Source organism: Urocitellus parryii, chromosome 13, assembly GCF_045843805.1.
Source record: "Urocitellus parryii isolate mUroPar1 chromosome 13, mUroPar1.hap1, whole genome shotgun sequence".
Classification (NCBI taxonomy): Eukaryota; Metazoa; Chordata; class Mammalia; order Rodentia; family Sciuridae; genus Urocitellus; species Urocitellus parryii.
In genome coordinates, this window is record NC_135543.1 from 63,128,246 (window position 1) to 63,142,382 (window position 14,137).

At 49.8% G+C, this 14,137-nt stretch overlaps 1 protein-coding gene across 1 annotated transcript; it reads left to right on the forward strand.

Annotated features, from left to right (window-relative positions):
• The first annotated feature begins 10,039 nt into the window (after positions 1-10,039).
• Positions 10,040-10,705, forward strand: LOC113192004 (ADP-ribosylation factor 4). Its single transcript, XM_026401972.2, has one exon. The coding sequence runs from the start codon at positions 10,040-10,042 to the stop codon at positions 10,580-10,582; it is 543 nt and encodes a 180-aa protein (XP_026257757.2). The 3' UTR covers positions 10,583-10,705.
• Positions 10,706-14,137: the final 3,432 nt, after the last annotated feature.

The window sequence follows — 14,137 nt, forward strand, 5'->3', positions numbered from 1 at the left end:
TCTTGGTCTGTCTTCCTCTGGTTCTTGCTCTCACAGCTCCTTGGGAACAGTCCTCATACACTGTGAGTGGGTGAGTCTGCAACAAGTGCTCAGCCAACAGAGAGACCAAGGAAATGGGTGGGAGAAAGGGAGCACCCTTGGGAAACATCCCCGGGTGGTCATCTGTAGATAGGTGGGGAATGGGGGCCTGTGCTCAATGATTGGGGCCCACAGCATGAACACAGATAAGCCCAAATCTCCAAGGGTTGAACTGCTGTTTGCGGAATGTCACTTGTCCCATTGGGTTAAGGAAACTTGGCATCCTCATGTGAGCGCCTACCTCATCCTCAGGTAAACCCTAAGGCCCATCTGATAAAGAAAATAATTTCTTCCAATGATATTCCATGTCGTACATGAGGGGCATGGCACTGAGAAGGTTTCTGACAAGAATGGTTCTCCTTGGGAAAGCACTGATGAGTCCTCGTGGACCCCGGGGCAATTGAGCTTATGATTGTCACCTATGCCCAGGAGCCTCAAGTAGCTACAATTGCTCTCTTTTGGGTTGTGTGAAAAGGACAGAAAATGCCTCTAGAATTGTGTGTCCCCTCTCTCCCCCACGCAGCCTAATTGTGAGATGAGAGGTTTATCACGTGGGGGAAGGCCATTGGAGAAATAGGAGCCTGAATGTGTCCTGCACTGGGTTTCCCTAGTCCAGCTAAGTCTGGTGGAAACAGGGACAGATACAAATGAGAGAGAAGAGAAATGGGGACCCAATAACATAACCAGAAAGCTGGCGTGGTGTGACTGGCTCCCTGGTGGCCTCCCAGGGAAAGATGGGAAGGCACCACTGCACCTGGGGAGCCTTGTGGAGGGAGCTGGAGAGGGACCAGTGCTCCAGCCTTTCCCCCTGTGCAGGAAGGTCAGGGAATCCCAGCTCTGGCCCTGAGGCCACTTGGGATGTACCCCTCCTCACCCTCTGACCAGGGGTGGGGCTGAGGTGGCCAGGACTCAGGGCCCTGGTGGTCCACTGGGAACCCCATGGGCAAGGGTTCATCCCCTGGTCCTCCCAGGGAAGGAGGGCAGTGGTCCATATTTACTAGTAATGTCCTTTGTCCCTGAGAACAGGCTGGATGGCGTTCTGCCAGGAAAGACACTCGAGGTCTCTGAGGGGAATTTCTACTCCAGGTTGGATGGTAAAGCCTGGCCTAGATTTTGAGTCATAGTGCTCACTGGCCACCTCTCTAGGATGGGTGGGTGGCCCGTTCCATAAACCTTAATGTGCTCTGGCATAGCCCTCAGCCTCTCATGAGGTGCAGATGGCATTGACCATTGTTCCTATACAAATGTTCCAGTACCCCAGGGCTGTCCCAGTGCCTGGGATCTCACTTGAAGATGGAATGGGCCATACCTGAGATTGTTTGGTGGACCAATTGCTTGGTGAGCATCTGGACTGATGCTGCAGTATGTCCTGCCATGGACACTCCCTGGCTTGAGACAGAAGGAAATCAGAGCAGCCAATGTTGCCCACTTGGTATCACACATGGAAACCCAAATTAAAGCCTTCTCTGATTTCTCCCCTCATCGGAGACCTTCTCAGCCGTGGTTTTAAGGCAGTGGCTTCTGATAGAGAAAATTGATTGTCCTTATCATTTGATAACCTCTCTCTTTTCATGAACGTGCCTCTAGAGCTCTGTGGATGCGGCTTACGTGCTAGACAAATGTCGTCATGAGGTACCACCTCTGCAAGCCTGGGACCCCCCTCGCAGGCTCAGGGCATATCGCGGAAGAGGGGGCGTGTGAGATTGTAAGAGCCAAGGCGAGGGGTGGCACATATAGATTCAGCTTCACCTGAATGCCACCATTGCGACTCATCACTACCATGTTGGCCCAATAACTCAGGGTGGCTTTTCCTGAACACTTTGACTGCCACCAAAAAGAGACTTAAACCATCAGTGGAGTTAGGCGCTTTTCAACCAGATCCAGTTCCTGGTTGTACCTCACCTTTAAATGTTAGCGAATATGAACCAGATCCAAGCAGGCAGAGTGAAGTCACTTTTGCCCTAACCTGTACACATGCCCTTCTTTCTGACCCACTGTGCCGGGACACCGGTGGTGGTTCAGTGCGCTACACCCTGCTTCCACGGGAAGTCCCTGAATAAACTGCTCTCCTCCCTACTCTAGGTCTGTCTGGCTCTTTCTTGTTCTCATGGCTCCTTGGGACCAGCCTCCACACTGGGTGGTTCTGGGGCAGAAACTACACTTAACACAGAAAAAGTACATTCCATTCTAAGTGTACCCTGGAGAGTCAGTCCCTAAGGAACAAGAAATGATGATACTAAGTTTTAAAAAAAAACATGAGGGAAATAAGAGGGAAAGTTTAAAGGGAGAATATATTAAACTGCAGATTTATATCAGGCGGCACAAGGCCCTTGGTTTGATCAACAGCAGTATAAATTAAGTCCACAAATTTATACAGGGTAAAAATGTGGCACTCATCCAATGGATTAATAAAAATGACAAAGGTGGCAGAGAAAGCAATAGGGAAACATTTTAAAGTAACAAAAACATGGAAAGAAGCAAAGGAAAAGAAAAATTATTAGGGAAAAAATTAACAGCAAAATATAACAAAGTCACCAGCAGGCTAGCCGTGTCCCAGACCCCCAGGTGCCCCCATAAACACAGGGGTAAGCCCAAATCTCCAAGGGTTGAACTGCTGTGTGCAGAACGTCACTTGTCCCATTGGGTCAAGGAAACGTGGCATCCTCTCGTGAGCGCCTACCTCATCCTCGGGTAAACCCTAAGGCCCATCTGATAAGGAAAGTTTCCTCCAATGTTCCGCCATGTCGTACAGGAGGGGCATGGCACAGGAACGGTTCCCCCTGGGAAAGCACTGATGAGTCCTCGTGGACCCTGGGGCACCCTCCATACTGGACCATGAAGACTTGAAGTCCAGCCCAGGAGGGGTGGTCTGCAGCATTTCTCATCCCTCCCTAGAATAAGAGAAGGAAATGAACCACTCGTGTTAGGGGAGAATCCACAGAGCTTTCCTCACAGGTTTCAAGGATCTTTGCATAAGAGAGAAAAAAAAACGTCAGAGGATGCCTGCCTCGTGTGCTCTGGAGTTTGAGATTTACTTGCTAGGATACGTCAATGGCCTTTTCTGTTCTAGTTTGAAAAATCTGTAATGACTTTCTCTTCTAAAGACCTAGATGTCTATACCAAAGGAATTCAGTTCCTGTTTAATTGTGGTAGGTGGCTGTGTGTGCGGCCCTGGGTTTTATCCCCCACTCTGAACCAGAAAATAAGAAAAAGTATATTCCGTGATATTCTGCTGTTCTAGAGAATTGTTCCCCAGGACACTGCTTAGCTTAGAGGTGAAATGTCCCTCCAAGGCCCCTTCATGGCAGGCTTGATCCTGGCTGGTGGGACTCCAGGTAGGTTGGTGGAACCATTCAGAACTCGCTCCTATTGGAGGATGTCAGGTCCCTGGGGCAGGATGTTGAAGTGCTATTGGGTCCCTGCTCCCATCCCTCTCATTCTGTTCTCTCTTCCTCCCTGGGAAGATTAGGCCTCTGTGCTTGTGTGTTTGTGCACTATGTATGCATACAGGACCATATGCATGCCTGAACCCCTGAGAGCATGCATGTGCACATGTGTGCTGGCACAACTGCATGTGTGTGTAAGTGTGAGTGCATGTGAGTTTGACCACAGTGTTGGTGTCACTGAGAGTAAACAATGACAGTTAGAGGGCAAGAGCAGCCTGCAGACCTGTGGGTGTCCCCAGACACACAGGAGAACCACAAATGGAATGATTTTCCCAACTGGTAGGAATGGCATGAGATCTTAGTACCCGCCCTCACTCCTGTCAATCACTGCTCTACCCAATAGGACTTCTCAGCCTACCTTCACATTGTACATGCTCAGGATCTGGAAGCTGCCAGCTGACTGCTTCAGACAGACAGGGAAGTAAGAGTCTGGTTGGTGCCAAGGCTGATTTGAAAGGTGAAGGCCAAGGTGTGGGGAGGTGAGAAGAGGAGGAGATAGGTAAGATGGCTGTTATCCAGAGGGCCCGCCTTGGGGGTCCACACCTGTGGGTCACTGGAGCTTAGTCAACTGGGCATTCCTGAGCAGAATGTGACAAGTTTTCTCACCTATGTCCCAAGGTCCAGGCATTACTGAAAGCCACTCTTGGGTCAGTGAGCTTCAGTGCTTCACCTGCCACATGGTACCCAAAGGGTGCTACCAGGCAAACAAGGGGCAGAGCTGATCGCTGTACCCTCAGAGTGGAGGGCACATTGGGCTCAAATCAAGGGCTTAGAGAGTTAGTGTCCCATGAGCAGTGCAGTGTGTGACTGTCCTCTTGAGACTGCTCAGATAATAGCCTCCAGGTCACTCTAGAGACCAAGGTTCAAGTGACTGTGTTGGTGACTTGTTTTTCCTCTGTGCTGCTAACTCTCTGTGGTGCATGCCACAGACCTGCTTGTCCTCCACCTGAGCCATTCATTGCTACCTGGACAACCTGTACATCAACCTCTTGAAAGCAGAAATTTTACTCTCTCAGACACCTTGTAGCTTATGTCTATAGGTGGCCTCTGCTCCCAGGCTTCCACCTGAACAGATCCGGAAGGTGTATAGGAGAAGACTATTGTCTCTTGGTACAGCCCTAAACATCTATGATGTGGGATTCCATGGGAAATAACTGATGTGGGGTTATGTGATGTTTTGTCTAAAATGTTTCTGGATTTGGGGGGGGGGAAGCTGGTCTCCTGTAGTCCTAGAATCTCTGTCCTGAAGGCAGAAATAAATAAGATTAGGCCTGAAGCAAAAGAGGAGTTTCTCTAATTTACATGATGCACCTCTAGTTTTCCTAGGGTGAAATACAGAACATAGAAAAGCAGGCAGGAATCCTTCGTGCCCCCCACCTGGAGCTCATCACTGACACATTTTCAGGTTCCCTCTGGGCTTGGATTTCTAAGCACTTTTGGCCCAGAGAAAAGACACAATGACATGATCCATACCAGTCTGTCTTATTCACTGGGCAGGGATTAAACACTGTCCCTGTCCCTCATCCATGAGGCTGCAGGAGCTCCCTAGGGCCAGGCAGGCTGCCGTCCTTCCACTCTGGAGCTCTCTGCCACATTCCAACAAAGACCATGAGACCCTCAGGGTCTGGGTCCTCTCCCTTCTCCAGCTTCTGAGGGATCTGGTTTGCCCTGGCCCCTGCCCCAGCCATGCCCCTCCCACTCCATCCCCCACACAGCCAGCCCCCTCCAACCCAGCATCCTGGAACCTGCTGTTCAGTCTTCCTGGTAGATATGCCTCCTTCTCATCAGAGTGTCCCTGCAGTTACAGTGAGGACCCGGAATGTCCCCCACAGGCTCCTGTGTTGCAGGCTGGATTACAAACACCACCATGCCCAGAGGAGGCACTTTGGGGAAATGACTGGACCGTGAGGGCTCTGAGCTGACCCTGCATTACTCCATGGAGGGGTCCTGACTGAATGGACTCGTGGGACGAGGTGGGACAGTGGGAGGTGCTGGGCTGGAAGCAGGGCCCTGGCATGCCATCCTAAAGGGCACCTTCCCCAGGTTCCTCCCCCCCTGCCTCTCTCCTAGCTGCCCTCATGTGGTTAGCAGCTGTGTCCCTGATCCACCCTGACATGGGGACCTGTGTAACCACACCCTCATGGGGATGGGGCTCCCTTCCCTCTCTGAGGACGGCCTTCATGTAGCACAGAGGAGGTGACAGAGTGACACTTCTATTTCGTAGTGTGGCTCATGGGTCCTTGGCCCATGTTTTATTTTTTAAGTATTTTATTGTCATGACCATTGTGGCCAGTCCAGCAGGTTCTGGAGAGGGGCAATAGGGAATTAGAAAATAAAGATTCACAGATGCAGATTTTGAAGATAAAATAGCTAGGAACAGGTGGAGTCCTCTCTGATGTAGAAGCAGATCTAAAGAATTATAATAGCAATTTTTATTTATATATGTGTCATTATCAGGCTAAAGATATGCAAGCATTTTTCTTGTTCTTAGAAAGTTACAGAGCCAGAAACATTTATGCAGCTTTCTGCACATATTGTTTCCAGTTGCAATGTGCTTTTTTTTTAGGAGTTGTGTGGCTCTCATGAAAGTCCATTGTTTAAAGTTACTGTTAATGGGCAGCTCTGGAAGTACTGGAGCTGATGACACTTTGTGGCTGTCTAGCAGGAGAGTTCCTCTATTCCCAGGAGCTGTGTGTCTGAGATCAAGGGTGAGGCCAATAAGACTCTTCCCCAGAACCTTCTCATGAAGGGCATTGCCATAGCAGCTAGCCGTCGCGCACCCTTGCACAGGAGCATTCCCAGGCACCAGGCTTCCCACAGTCATGAGGTCATCAGAGACCCCAATTTGAGATAATTTTCTCCCTATTTCTGTCATTGCTCTCCACGTTTATTGATTTGATCCTAAGTATTTAACCTTGAAATGAATACTATACCTCCCTTTTCTCTTAGGATATCCTGTTGTGAGTTTAACTGTGTGCTCTTTGCTAGAAATATGCCACAGATCTTATCACCAGTACTTTATCTGACAGGCCCTTATTTCGTCATCGGCTAATCATGAGGTCATCCTGGTACTACTTTGGGATATTATAAAACAGAATGTTTATAATATTATAAAGGACAGTATGTGTCCAGGGATCCAGATACTGCTGACATTTCCTCTGCTGGGTCCTCACACTTGTGGTCCCAATGGTAAAGATGACAAAGTCTGAAAAGTTCAGAACTCAGCCTGGGGATGAGCACATTGCAGAGCAGGGGACAGTGTGCACTCTGATTTCCAGGACATCATGCTGCCCACCCTCTTAATCCTCCTGAAACAGGGGTGACCTTCTGTGGGCCACGACCCTGTGGGCCTCACCCCTGCATTCCCTGGGGCTCTCACTCCCAGCTGGGCATGGAGGATGGCCCTCCTCCCTGACCCTGGCAACAGCTGTCCATCCTGCAACCCTGGCACCTGGCCACTGTGATGGGGTTTGCTGCTGCCCAGGTCCAGCCCTGTCCCCCTGTCTGCCATATGCTGACTGCAGGCCAGCTATGGCCCAGGAAACCCAGTGCACACTAGTGACCAGCAGGGAGCCTGAGGCCCTGTCTCTCCTCAGCCCACTGCATTAATGTCCTAGGAGACATCCCTGCAGTGTCTCTGGGCATCACACAGGCTGGGTGTGCACAGCTGGGATCCTGCCGTGACCCTCCACTGACTCTTCCTCCTGAAGGCTCTGTGTGAGGGGGGAGATGCACCACGTCCCCAGGCCCAGGCAAGGCTGCCCCACACCCCCTCACCCTCCATGAGCCTCATCCCCGGATTCCACCACTGCCCCTGTCACCTTCTCCTGCTCCTTGGCCTTTGGCTACACCAACCCCTTTATCTAAGTCCAGTCAGGAGGGTCCTACTCCTCAGGGACACAGTGGCCACAAAGGCAATTTTATTGGTGGCAGAAGGATCAGACTAGAGCAGAGGAGAAAGGGCATCTCCCTGAGCAGCCAGGACTGGCTCTGGGGGCTGTCGTGTGGCTCAAATGGAATGAGGAAAGCACCCTGCTGCAGTCCCTACCCAAGGTTCCCCTAGAGAGCTCTCGGTCAGGTCTGACAGGGGGAAAGGGACAGGGTGGAGGAAGAGGCCTGACCTCACCCTGGAAGCTCCGTAACTGCACTGGCCCTGTCACAGGGTGGACCTGCAGGGGTTTCAGTCTGGAGACTCAGACAAGGTGCAGCAGAGGAGCTTACCTGGAAAATAGTAGCTTGTTCCCTATTCCTAATCTGGTTCCCACTTCGGATGTGGGTGCATCTACCTGCCTGGTGTCTGTCAACTTGATGCCCTTATCCATTCCTCTGGTCACACCTAGGCCGGCGTCAGCTGCCCTGTTTGCTGGGACTGCTCCAGGATTTCTGTGACCCCCTTTACACCTCTGAGTGTGGGAGTCTGTATTGTAGGTAGCTCCAGATTTTGCTCGCAGTTGGAAAGTGAGTTCTTCAATGGAGGGTTCAGTCTGAACCTGCATGGGAGAAATGATGGGGCTTAGTAGGGTGAACCCCAGTTGTACCCCAAGAGAAAAATAATACATGCATTGGCAGAACTGAGGGAGATGATGTTGTCAAACTGAATGGATCGGTGTATGGAAAGGAATGGCCAGTGGGAGCAATTGATTGGGCAGAACTCCAATTCAGAGGGTCACCAAAATCACCAGATCAGTCTATGGACACTCTAAAGGGGACACGGGATGGCTCAGTAACTACTGTGGGGTTTAAGATCAACAAGGCTACCACTGGCTCATTGGGCATTTGAGGAGAAAGCACAACACCTCTTGGGACTGAGGCACCTCCCATCCTGATCTGGAGAGGGATCCATGAGCCTCCACATGTGCCCACCCTGCTTCTTTCTTCTCCTGACCACCATCTCCTGGGGTAAAGCACTATTAGCACCTGAGTGCTGTCTGTGGCCACAGTGACTGCTGGGCAGTGACACTGCATGGTGAAGACTGGGCACATGTGGTAGCTGACTAGGCACGAGGCCTAGAGACCTCACAGGACATACCTTCAGAATCACAGGATCTCACGAAAAGGATCCCAAATGGGTTTTTGAAAGCACAAACTCACAGACTGAAATGGAAACACAGGACTGGGAACATGGAAGTTATCCTGGAAGAGTCTGCATTCCCCCTACCCTCCTCCATTCCTCAGAGATACTCTCTACTGGTACAAATCCTCCTGGGACACTAAAGACCCCTGGCTGAATGCTGACCACACCTTGGAAAGTCAGGCTGGCTGGAGGGCCCTTAGAGACAAGGGATCTTGGAGGAGTGAATGTGCCACTGCTAAGGGAGAAGACATGGTCACAGTGGAAAGACCAGACTCCTGCATGGTACAGTCAGGGACCTGAGCAGCACAGTGCAGTGACACCTAGCTGCCCTGGGGACCACCCACACCACCTCTCTGACTCCCCCACAGGCTGGGGAAGAGGACTTCCTCCTGCTCTAGGGCTGTCTCAGCACCATGCAGAAGGACAAACCACCTGTTCATTGTCCTTCTGAAGTAGCACCACCAATTTCACAGAGGTGACACAGCAGCTACCTGTTCCTGCATCCAGCTCAGAGCCAGGTGCCATCAGAGGCTCGGGGCCTGGCTGTGGCTGCTGCACTCACCTTGATATTTCTCTCACCTCCCCTTTCCATCTAGGATTCTGGTTCACTCCATCAATTTTATATCTAACCCCTGGTCAAGTAGAAGCACACGGGGCTCTGATCCTGGTCTGGATGGACACCACCTGTGTCCATCTCTCAGGAGCCTCAGTGTGACTGTGAGACTGGAAAGAAGGAGAAACTTGGTAAGAAGCATCTGCCTTCCAGAAACATGGATCAGGGTTCAGAGAGAGCAGGGAAGAGTATGTGTCCCAGGAAAGCAGTCCAGTCTCTGATTGTGGACACAGGTGCTGTCTCATCTCCAGGCAGCTGAATTCATGCTGTCACCCACTCCTGACTTCCATAGGATACTTTAGATAGCCACACAGGCACAGGTGCCCTCTAGACTGGCATCCCTTCCACTTTGCACCTCACCATGACCTGGGGGGAGGGCTCTGGGCCAGCTGTGCCTGGCAAACAGCAGTGTGCACTTCCTCCTGGCTGTCCCTGCAGCTGTGTGGGTCCACTCTCCATGGTCCACTGAGCATGGGCATCTGTGAGTCTCCATTTAAAATGCAGGGAGGGCGACGGTGACGAGAATCTGTCCGCGTTGGAGGGGCCGGGTCGCAGCCAGAGTTGCCGCGGCCGCCGTGTGACGTGGCACAGCCGGAGAATTAAAGTCAGAGCCGGAGCTGCCGCGCCAGTCGCCAAGCCGGTCCTCCACCCGCTAATTCCTGTCCCGAAGCTTCACCCATCACGCTGGCCAACGAGCGGTCCCTGTCGCCCCCTTTCTGCCTCAGGTCTTTCTTTTCCCTTGCGCTCAGTTTGTTGGGAGTGTGAAAGGAGATGGCCCAGGGACCCCCCCGACCCCTTTTTCTGCCCATGGCAAGTGCCACTACCACCATGGGCCTCACCATCTCTTCTCTGTTCTCCCGCCTCTTCGGCAAGAAGCAGATGCGTATTTTGATGGTTGGATTGGATGCTGCTGGCAAGACGACCATTCTGTATAAACTGAAGTTAGGGGAGATAGTCACCACCATTCCTACCATTGGTTTTAATGTGGAAATAGTAGAGTATAAGAACATTTGTTTCACAGTATGGGATGTTGGTGGTCAAGATAAAATTAGGCCTCTCTGGAGGCATTACTTCCAGAATACCCAGGGTCTTATTTTTATGGTAGATAGCAATGATCGTGAAAGAATTCAGGAAGGAGCCCAAGTCCTGCAGAAAATGCTTGAGGAAGATGAGCTGCAAGATGCAGTGCTGCTGCTTTTTGCAAACAAACAGGATTTGCCAAATGCTATGGCTATCCGCGAAATGACAGATAAATTAGGCCTTCAGTCTCTCCGTAACAGAACATGGTATGTTCAAGCCACTTGTGCTACACAAGGAACTGGTCTGTATGAGGGACTTGATTGGCTGTCAAACGAGCTTTCAAAACGTTAAATGAAACTGGATATCTAACCAAGGACACATTTTGATAGAATTGGTCTAGGCTTGTTACAACAAAATTAGTTTGCATCTTGGTTATTAAACTGTATCTGGGACTGGTTTGGGCAGAATATTACAGCGTTTACTTATTTTGTTGCCAATTATTGTTTACCAAGTATAATGTTGCTCTTTAGCAATATGCTTGGTTTTGAAGAAATTCTTGGGGAAAAAAGTATCCTCTTTTTAATTTTGACTTCCTTTAAACCTAAATGCCTGCACATAGCTATTGTGACACCTTTAAATAAATCAGTTTTGAATGTTTTTTTGAGCCCACAACAAATAATGTTTTAAAGCTATCCCCTTGCTACTTTACTGATACCTGTATCATTCCTGGGACAGTCTGCTGATTTGAACATGTAGCATTCCATTTGTATTTATTTCTATCCCTTGCCAAAAGGATTTTCTAATACTGCTTGTACCAGCCAGTGTTTTGCTCCAAAACACTATTCAACTCTCTTGCACTGAGGAACTTAATATTTTTTCCCTATTATTGACTCCTGGCTTCCATCAGCCAAACTTAACCTTGGTGTGGTTTGCATTTGATAGCTAATTCTGTGCTGGTTGCAAAGAGTTCATATTGAGATGGCTTTTAATACTCAGCAGATTATCTTTCTTTATATTATTATCTTCTTTATGTTGCATGTTGCTTTTGGTATCAGCCTGACTCTTTGCCCAGTATATGATAGTTCTGCTGGTGTTTTGTTTATTGATGAACATGTCTTCATTAAGAGTTTTTTTTGAAAACTCAGCAAACACAATAAGTTTTCTTCATAACCCATTTGAAATTATTCCTAATAAAATGATAAAATATAAAAAATAAAATAAAATAAAATAAAATGCAGGGAGACACAGGAAACTGACATCTTGGCTACTTCAATATACTCTGAACATTCTTGAATATGCTCTTCCAACTCTGATGTAGGTCTCTAGCCATATTCTAAGGTAAACCTACCTAATCAAACTCTCCCCTGTACATGAAGTCAGGAAGCTCAAAGCACAGGTTTCCCTTGCTATGGTCTCTCAATGCAGACAGACTGGAAATGGACTGGTTCTTGCTTTGAAGCACACAGTGCCTTATCCTTGACTGTACTGCCCTTGCTATGCAGCAGATCGTTAACTTATTCCTCCTGCCCATGGGAAGTTCAGCGCCTGTTGTGAGTTAACCCGTCTTGATCCTCTGCACATTCAATCCTTCATCACCTGCTGCTGCCAATCTACTGCCTACCTCTACAGTTCAATTCTTTCCGATTCAAAAAATGGGGGATCCTGGCCCATCTGTCTTTCTGAAGTGATGGTATATTAATTAGCAAGATGCGAACATTCCATGGTGTGTTCACATATCTAATCAAACTATAGTATGCAAATGAATACAAATGTGATTACTAAATTTAATAACCCAATTATCAAAGCATAGACAAGAACAAAAAATAAACTGTTGGAACCACAACTTGATGATGACACCTACAGGTTTCTATTCTTGTTTGTGATGTGTACCCTTTACATTGGAGCCTCTTTGTACCTAAATTCATGGGTGACTTTAGCACGCAATACTCAGAATGAATATGCCTATCCTTGATCCTGGTTCTTATCTTGGATATTGGAGATTTGTTTTCTGGATGATATCCACAGTCCACATGGGCTTCTTGTCTGACCTCTATTACTGCTAGTGTCTATGGTGGAGGGAAGGGAATAATCCAAGGTCCCCAGGGGACTGTGCTGTGTTGGGGGAACACGGCAGGCACACTGGCCCATCTCTAGCCCTTGATTCATAACTTTCTAGTGGTCCTCAGGACAGTGATGTTCTCAGAACTAGTCGCTAAAACTTGAAGGAGAGGCTCATGGTAAAGGTCATCATCCTTTGGGGGGTTGAAAGAAAAAGGATAGAACTTCGGGTGATAGGCAAGGCCCAACTGCCAACAGCAGGGCTCAACTATGACTTCAGAGCCCAGCATGTGGTTTCTGCATCTGCAGCGTCAGATTCACCTCCTCGTCCACTTTTCCATTGAACAAGGACTCCCAGATGTCATCAGGGTCAAGACCCACAGGGATCATGAGCTTAGTGGGTTTGGGCCCCTGGGGGGAAGAGTGGCTTATGATTAGGTCCCAATGACTCTTCCTCTCCTGCTCAGCCCAGGTACCCACAGGTAGTCCAGGGGTGCAGGTGAGGGATTCAATGACCCTTTCTTTCTCCATGGAAAGATAGAAGAGTGTCCATCTTCTACCTTCCACAGAGGATCAGCTCACAGAGCAGCACCAGGTTGTCTGCCTCCATTGGGTTCCCATGGGGAGAATCTGAAGAGGACTCCCAGGATCCCTACAGCTTCATGGGATCATTGTGCTCCTCAACCCACCACAGATCTGGGACGTGGTAAGGGAGTCTGCACAATGTCCTGAGTTCTGGTCCAGCCGAGACCTGCTGTGCAGTCCACAGTCACCGAGTTCTCTCTTTCCTGCAGCATCCAGCAGGATACCTCCACTCTCAGCCTCCTGTGAGCCACGCCCACCTGGGGCAGCAGCAGGCAGCAGAGGTGACCCAGGTCCCCAGGCCTCCTCTCCTACATGCTGCCGTCCTCCTGACCTGGAGCAGCAGCTCCTCTCCTTGCTTGCTCCATCACAACGTAGCTGTCCTCACCTGTCTCCATAACATGGAACAGCTGGATGACATTGGGTGACTCTAGCCTCCACTGGGTCCTCTCCTGCCAATACTCTGTGGTGGATGGAGGAGCTCTGCTGTCCTTTCTGAATGACATTCATGGACACCTGGGCCCTGTTAGGAGTTGCCTGGCTAGTTTCACTTTGGCAAAACTGCCCTGCCCAAGGGTCCATAGTACCTCATATTGACCCATGATGGCCTCCTTGTATGAGGAGCTGCCTGCAAGGTGAGGACACAGGTGACGTCCTTGCTACACTCACTACACATCCTAAGCAGCAGCACTCACAATACTAACTGTACTAACTGCTGATGAGCAGCACCAATGCACAACGGCGTGGCTTCCCCTGACATGACTGCAGCCATGTTGGCTCAGAGTCACCACAGCTGGGTGTTCATTGTTGACCCAGAACCTGTAAATGACTCAGAGCGGTGGGGCTCTGGGGGAGCCTTGCCTCTGCAGCCTGGCTCTCCAGTATTACCCAGCCACGATGAAGTCCCTTGTTTTCCCTCCTCTGAGTATGTCCCTCATCTGAACCACATTTGGGGGATCACCCTGATCTTTCTGTGCCCAGAAATGCACCTCCTTCAGGAATCTCCCTGACTCTGTGCTCCTACCTCTTGGTCTGTCTTCCTCTGGTTCTTGCTCTCACAGCTCCTTGGGAACAGTCCTCATACACTGTGAGTGGGTGAGGCTGCAACAAGTGCTCAGTCAACAGAGAGACAAGGGAATGGTTGGGAGAAAGGGAGCGTCCTTGGGAAACATCCCCAGGTGGCCATGTGCAGCCAGGTGGGGAGAGGGGGCCTGTGCTCAGTTATTGGAGCCCACAGCATGATCATGGGGATGCACCCAAATCTGC